Below are 8,153 nucleotides of genomic sequence, written 5' to 3'. Positions count from 1 at the left end.
AATGGATGCTGAAGCAATGGTACATGTGGCCCCACTCTGGGATTCCAAAATATGAGAAATACGTGGCCTATTTCATTAACAGACTGGTGTTTTTACTACAGGTACTAGAAATAGCCTTGAAGCACCTGGAGAGGAACTGGCCAGGTGTGGAAGCATTCCAGAAGAGCATGCTGATCCCATGGTCTATGGCTCTGTGTCATGGCCAGCACGGCCAGCCCTGCGGCCATGTCAGAGCCACAGCAGTGAGGAAACTGGGGGTTAACCTCCTCCCAGAAATACTCCAAAACCAATCCCTTCGCTTACCGCTCAGCACCTAAAAAAATATCTGGAAACCAAACGCCCTCTCTGTCTCTCAAGCTTAAGTATTTTTTTCCAGTGTTATATTATTTTTAATTTTCCCTTTCTGGAAGTCACGCTGTAACAGATAGAAATTGACTTTGAGGGATATGGCTTACATTTTCACTTCACAAAAAAAGTAGCAGGCCACGAAGAATTTTAATAATGCACACAAAGAAACCTGGGCGCAAAATTTAAACACAAAAGACGCATCGCCCCTTCATGTCCTTCACACACAGGGCCAAATCAGCCAGTTCCTGATTCACCTTCCTTCATGTAGGCGGATTAAAAGTAGGATTAACAAACTGTCAAAAGGTGTGTCCAATGATAGCTTCTGCTATTTAAAAATTCTGATGGTTCTAAAACTCTGTTAGTGGCCATCTTGACCTCGGAGATTTCACACAGATGAGGCTGGCGAGGGCAGGGCACAGGGGGCAGCGTCAGTGTGGCTGGCTGGAGCAGCACCGCGGCAGGAAGGGGTTATAAAAATGAGCAATCCCTACAGGAAAAAAAACCTGGTCCTAGTGAGATTTATGTTTTAACACACACGAACACCGAGAAACACTTCAGGAAAATAAAAAACTTACTCTGCCCATTTTAGGGACAGAATTTCTTTACTCAGTTGATATTTAGTGAAGAAGATGCTAACACTTGCAAAGTTCATTCCTGTTTGACTGCGGTATCTCATCCTGGGCCTGGGCTGAACTGGCCACATCCATTCGTCTATGGCACAAGCCACTCTGACAACGCAGATGTGGTGAGATCTGCAGCCAGCATGTTCTCAATCTGACACCAAAACACACAGAGGCCCCATGCACCTCTGGCTGCCCCACCAGCACTGCCACGCACTGGGGGAGTCCAGCCTACACTTTGGGGACTCACGGCAGAAGTGCAACTTCACACCCAGAGCAAAACAGGGTCTCTATGCACCGAAAATAAATAAATTTCCTCTTTTTTCTCCAGTGATGTCATCTGCTGGGTGGAAATGCTACCACTAGCAGCAGCTACAGCAGGTTGCTCAGGCCATGAAGCCACTGCAATCCACGGGACTGGAGTGAGGGCCCAGCCGCTGATCAGGTACAGGCACCCCAGCCCACGGTGCTCCCCTGAAGGCCAGATTAGAGCCCTGGGCTGCTTACACCAGCAGCAGAGGGGAGAAGGGCTGTCCACTGTGGAATGTGTCACTATGGGACTGCAGTGGACCCCCAGCTCTGCCCCTCCAGAGCCTGGACCCACTGAGGACAGGAGCTGCTGCTGGGGACACAGCGAGGTAGACGGGCAGCAGGTCAAACTTGAAGGAAAATACTGTATTTCCTAAAGAATAAACTGCGAAACTGAAACAAACAAAATCATTGGATGCCTTCTCACAAGTTTCTCCACTGATTCTTTAGCATTATTTAAAGTTTATATTTTTTGCTTGTTAGAGGGCTATAACCTGGCTTCCACTCAAAATACATAATAAATATCACTACATTTATAGCTCAAATCTGAAGTGTCAAGTGAGAGGGAGTGAGAAGGAGCCAAGTGCTCTGAGGGTGAAAAAATGATGCTGTGTGTACCCGTTATCCTTAGGGTGGGAGAGGGGATGTGATGGCATGTCTTGTGGAGCACAGGCTGTGTTTCTCTGGGTTGCAGAGCACCTGGCATTTACGAAGTCAGAGTTGTAAGCTAACCTTCCTCATAACCCAGAACAAAGAGCTCAACAAGGCCTCCAAATGCCTTGCACCCAAAAAAATCACACATATCATCACTGACACTCCAGCAAGCTATGATCAAAACTGTTTATCCTGAATCTGTGAAAGAAGTCCTTGTCCTATTATTTGATTGACAATAATGCCTTTGATAAACATTAGTGGGTATGAACCAATTTACTGCAAATAGATACGAAATAGATCGTATTAAATTCGCTACACGAATAAAAACTTGAAATGTATTTTGACAAATATAATTGCCCTTCTCTGATACAGGAGAAATACAGAGAGCAGTCATGATGAAAATGATGTGTAAAAGTTTTAAATCACTGTCTTTAAGAGGTTATTAAATATTATTTTAAACCACAGTGGGAGTTGGATTTTTCTGCTGACTTTGATTGGGTTTTTCTTTCAGAATAATTGTAGTTAAAAGAGTTGAAAGAACAACTTTAAAGAAACTACTTTCAGCCACTTACAAAGGTTTGATTATCACACAGCCCTTAGATTTAAGCTTCATTGAATGCCTTATGATAATCTTTTTTTCCATCAAAAGGCAAATTAAAATATTCCACTTACAAACCTTTTTGCCATTTCTTCATAAGATTCCTTGCGCTGGCAGTCTGTTTTGGTTGGAATAAGATGTTTCTGCCCATACAACAAATTATTTGCAACGTGCTCAAATTTGTCACCATGGCCAACGTCAACAAACCCCACCACCATCCCCAAGAGCAGAATGGGTTTGTTATTGAGTCATTGTTCGAGTCACCCTGCATGCCGTGCAGGGGCTCTGAGGAGTCAATAGATGGCAGTCCATCTCCTAGGAAAGTGCCAGAAAATGAGTAAAATAACCAAAAGCCTCATAAAGGAGAGAGGTGGAAGGCCGTGTGATTCTTCACATTCAAAGAAATTAACTACAAATACTTTATAGAACACAAAGCATTGGGACAAACTTTGCGACAGCCCTCTGTGAACAGTGCCGAAAAACGGTGTATTATCACAAAACGGAACGCCCGAGTTTATCTGCACGTACATGTACCTGCATGTGGGATGCTCACCATCAGTTCACCAAAACCAGTTTAAATCTAGTGGTTGTATCCATGACTGAAGTGCAGGAAAAGCTTTTCTGTGGCCTTCAACAACTGGGCAGCCTTTGTGGGCCTTGACAGCCACAGCAGCAGTTTTGTTTTAAGCATGTTGTATTTTTCTTAAAACTGCTATCCTGTTCGTACCAAAATATTTATTCTACAATACAAAAATGGTAAGATAATTTCTATGGTGAAATACTACTGTGCTGCTATGAGAGTAAAAAATCTTGGCTTTTTGTTACAATCCTACAGATATATATATACTATATATTTAAACATTATACATTATTCTAATGTAGAAGTTTTGTTTCTTGCCAGAATATTATTTACTTCTGCTCTTCTTTGGGTGCAAAAGAGAATATTTTAAAGGGAACAATAAAAGATGGGACTCATACTTTTAAACAATTCAGATAATGCAGTTTCTTTTAATTTATATATTGCAAATATCAAGCATGTCTTTTACCATAAAAATTTTTTGATTCCAGGCTTAACCCAACTACTAATGTAACTTTGAGCCAAAGGTACTCTTCCCATGCAAAAAATGAAGGCATGCAAAACATTTCCCACATGTCAGAAATGCGGATTATTTGCAGATAATCTGCAATTCACTGCAAATTAAGAAGCTATTTATCAGAAGGTAGGGCCTGATGCGATACCATTTAATCTGTGAGTGTCCATATTTGACCACATTTCAAAATGTCCCCAAAATGCACCAAAAATTTCCAAATGGGTACTTCTAATAAGATGCCTATATTTGTAACCACTACATTTTCTAACAAGAACTTGTTTTGACATGTTTTTCTAGCTTTACATTACATTAAGCGTAAACCCTGAATGCTTTCTACAAAATCCAGAGAAATAATTTTCTACCTCAAGATACCTCAAATTTTGCCCCAGTACAGCACTTGATCAAGTTTAAGCTACCTCCTGCTTTTTTTTTACAGACATAAATATTTTATATTTGTTGATGGCAACTCACTTTTTGAGGAATTTTCAACGGCAGGTAAGACTAAAATTAAATTAAATGTTCTATTTCTGGAAAAAACAGAACCCAAGATGTTACTGCACCAAATATTTCTATCTGATTATTAAGTTCCTAGAATCATAAACATTTCAGAAAATGTTTTTACATGCACCTTTAGGGATTATAATGAAAACCAGCATTTACCTTTTTCCTTCATCCAATTTAAAAGAAACAAGCAAACAAAAATACTCAGTGAATGCACCTTTTGCTCATAATGTTTTTCTTTAAAAAATACCAAAAACAACCAAACCAACAAAAACTCTTTACCAAATCTATTTAAAAGTAAGTTCTCAGGAAGGGTGGAAGATTTCCAGGGCAGATCTTTGTATTAGAATCATTATGCACAAAACACAAATGAGAGGTTTTAAGTGCAGAATTCTTCTATTCATTGAATTTTGAAGAAGAAAGCAGAAAAAAGAGCATTCCACTACCATTAAGAGGCGGAGGCACAAATTATAAAGCACATCCCATCTACTGCTTCAGAGAAAAAGCCGAAGAAACAAAAGGAAAAATAGTGGAGAAACTTTTCTACTTTGTTTGGAGCAGAGAACAGGGGTTAATTATCTGTAACAGCAAAATACATGTGAGGCCGATCTGGGAAGGAACGACAGCAAAAGTTCAGAGGAACAACAAAACCCTGATTGTTAAAGGTGTTTTTATGTTTGACAATTTTAGAAATTAATATATTCAAAAACTGTGACACCAATCCAAGAATTTGTTTTTACTGGTTAAATACTGTACCAGGTTTCAACATTAACCAAATTTATATGCATTTTGTTTTATTTTTATATCTACTTTACATATGAGGAAAAATCTTGGGTAATAAACTGGTACAGTTTCACAAAGTTTTATTTTCTTGTTTCAGGGATTAAAGATCAACTAAGGCAGGCCAAAGAAGCAGTCACAGCTATATCCTGACTAATTATAAATTATCTGCAAAAGTTTATGAGGTGTTTTTCCTCAAATTCATGTCTCCAGTCTAACAGAGATTTATTTCACTCATCTAAGAAGAAAGCTTTGTCACACAGAGTGCCTAATTACCAGCATCTGGGATATCTGAGATGAGATTACTGCTTCTGCTATGCATCCCAACTTAAAACTTAACGCTCTTTCTATGTATAAATGTGGTCACTGAGAGAAGAGAGGCAAGGCACTAATTTAGTTATTACACTATTAAAATGAATTCAGAAGTTTTAAAGATGCTTAAAAAATAGCGACAGTGTTTCATCGCCTTCTTCAGTTCAAAAACTCTTCAGATGTTTATTATCTTCTCAGAGAAGATGCTTGTCTATATTTTATGGTCAGCAGTTCACAGAGGAGTAAATAGGTTGGGTGTAGAAGAAAATAAAAAAGGTGTTTCTACTTACTGTTAGGTGATACTGCCTCCATATTTCTGGGCAAGCCTGGAAAATAAAAATATTGATCAGCTAGGAGCATGAAACAAGGTGCTTTACAGCCTGTTGGTTTTGGCATAACACAGTATCCACTGGTGTCGGTCACAGGAAAATAAGAAGCTTAACTGAAAGGGTCTGCATTTCAGCTTCAAAAACCCGGCTAGACAGTTTAATTGAATTTTACACTGGTTTAACACACTCCCTGCCATTGTCAGAAAGCCAGTAACAGTTTTCTCTCTGCCCTTTTTCTCCGAGGGGCAGAAGTTTGGGAGAGCAGCGTGCTCGTGACTGTAGGAAGCATTAATGCTGCAAAACAAACAGGGGCAGATTTAAATTCTACATTTTCTGACATTTTAAATTTACATAACACTCTAGAAATTAAATCACAAGGTGCCTTCCTTTCACGTAGGAACAGAAATATTTTACCTTTTTTGTACGTATCTCTTTCCTAATCAAAATATAATTGTTACATGTAATAATCCTCAGCAGCCTCATGTCAGATGAGTTGTAAACAAGAACCATAACAGATTGCTCTAATGTTGCTATTTTTACAATGACTTGCTTGCTTTTTTTTTTACTTTAAATTTTTTTTTAATTGCCAGACTCTCACACCAACTCCTAAGTGCAGCCCTGGGAAAAAAAAAATGTAGAGCAGGTTTTTGAGTCCCAGCAGCAACACAATTGACCTGAGGGACATATGAGAGACGGTAAAGAGGAAAACGTGGATCTTTTAAACAAAATCAGAACATGTTGGTGGTCACTGAGGCTCAGATCACTCTCTTAGGGATTCTTAATGCTTTTACAAAATGTACAATATTTCTGATGGCCCCTGAGCCACAGACAGACACGGAAATTGTGGCACTTTTTGTCATTTTGGTACACAGCTACTGCAGCAGAGGGCTTTCACTTCTCTTTAGAACATTTACCCTCTTATTAGAACAGCTCCGTACTCATTTGAACAATTAGCACCTTGGCTTGCCAATCTTCATTTTAAGTACTTTAAAAAGAAATATTGTATTCCACAGCTTCTCTATAATATGCTGCAGCTGCAATTTCAAACATTGAAGTCTCATGACTACTTGCAAATGAGTACTATTAACATTTCTTTAGATTTCGAATAAATTTTTCACTCATGCCTAAATTCTTGCCTTCTTTTATTTTGATGGAGCATGTTAACTAAAAAAACCCACACCACAACCAGCATCTCTCAAAATAAAAGCCAAGTTTTTGCCAGTCACCCTGTGGCACATACAGTATGTTTTTCCCAGATGTGATGGAAAGTATATTATTTATTATTCATTCTACCAGTAACATAATTTTCTGCAGAAAAATCTACAATCTGTTCTGTGTAATGGTTCAACATTTCTCCTCTTACTCAAATACTGTGTGTAAATATTTGAGTTTTATATTAATATTTCTATAAAGGAAATGTGTGAAGGACATCACATTTCTCACCGAGGATCTGACAGTTTGAACACACTCAAGCTGCCTTTGAGCACAAACAAAAGGATTTTCCTCCTTCCCTAATTTAGCCAGGGTTCAGAGAGGCAACACATAAACACTCTGTAGCCTGTAAAAATATTGTACCAGAGCTCTCAGCATCTCCCTCAAACCTGAAGAGGTTTCAGCTGTGCAGGACAGCTGTGCTGGTCCAGCTCAGGGGTAGCAGGCAGTTATTTATACATTAGTTCTGGATAGTTTTCGATTACCACAGTGTGCCCAGACTAATATGGTTGAACAATTGCAATCAATGAGTTTTCCTATACTGGCAAAATGCCACTCTGTGGTATGACCTTTACTCACATGTCTGCTATTTAATAATCATCATCATCATCATCATCAAAATTACTTTATTTTTGAATAATTGTTTGGTTGGGTATTTTTTCTGCTCTGGACACAAAGACATCACTTTGAGCAAAAATCTATAGCTCAGACTGCGAACCACAGCTGGCAGAGCTCTTGTCAAAACTGTGGGAGAGGCACAGCCCCAGCCCCTTCATGGTGCTGTCCAGAGGTGGGTTTTATCCTCAAGGACATTTTAAGGGTAAGGGAATACAACAAGAAGGTAAGGATGAAGATGGTGAGGAAAGGCTAAGCATATTCCTTCATTCAGACGGTGACTTGGGGTAATACTGCTCCCCATTATGAAGTGGGGTACAATAGCTGAGGAGGGGTGACTGTTAAACAACAGCTTTTTGGAGACGGTGCTTTTAACCAGGAACCTCATTACTTTGCATCAGCTCAGGATTATTGTCTGCATTTTATATCATGGAATGACAAAAAGTATGATTAACAATTACTACCAAATACTGGCTCCTCAAACGAAGCAGAGAGGTTTGCTATGGAAGACAGCATAGCCAGACACAACCGCTGCCAAACCCATGATTTTCCTTATTTATTTAAAAGAACTTAACCATGAACGGCCCTCGTTTAAAGAAAAGCCCTCGTGGTACTCAGCTACTGTGGCAGCGTGATGAACTACATTAAAATAAAATTGCATTTATTTCCTGCCCCAGTGGTCTGACCTTACTTGCATTTAGATGTACCAGCACAAAAGGTGCCTACTCTAGAGGGTAGTGCCACTGCCGCCGCGCAGCCACGGAGCGTATGGGTGAGGGGCGCG

The 8,153-nt window shown here is 39.5% G+C and overlaps 1 protein-coding gene across 2 annotated transcripts in view; it reads right to left on the bottom strand.

Moving 5' to 3' along the window:
• The window catches only part of ZCCHC7 (zinc finger CCHC-type containing 7), an 86,581-nt gene that overhangs the window by 15,107 nt on the left and 63,321 nt on the right, over positions 1-8,153 (bottom strand). For both annotated transcript variants that reach the window (XM_017739016.1, XM_008637451.2), the window contains one exon: positions 5,504-5,539. In XM_017739016.1, the coding sequence (XP_017594505.1) occupies positions 5,504-5,539 (36 nt within the window). The remainder of the gene's footprint in view (positions 1-5,503; positions 5,540-8,153) is intronic.

The sequence above is a fragment of the Corvus brachyrhynchos genome, unplaced genomic scaffold (assembly GCF_000691975.1).
Source record: "Corvus brachyrhynchos isolate BGI_N302 unplaced genomic scaffold, ASM69197v1 scaffold1097, whole genome shotgun sequence".
NCBI classification, from domain to species: Eukaryota; Metazoa; Chordata; class Aves; order Passeriformes; family Corvidae; genus Corvus; species Corvus brachyrhynchos.
The sequence above is the reverse complement of the archived record's forward strand: the minus strand, read 5'-3'. Positions and strand labels throughout refer to the sequence as shown.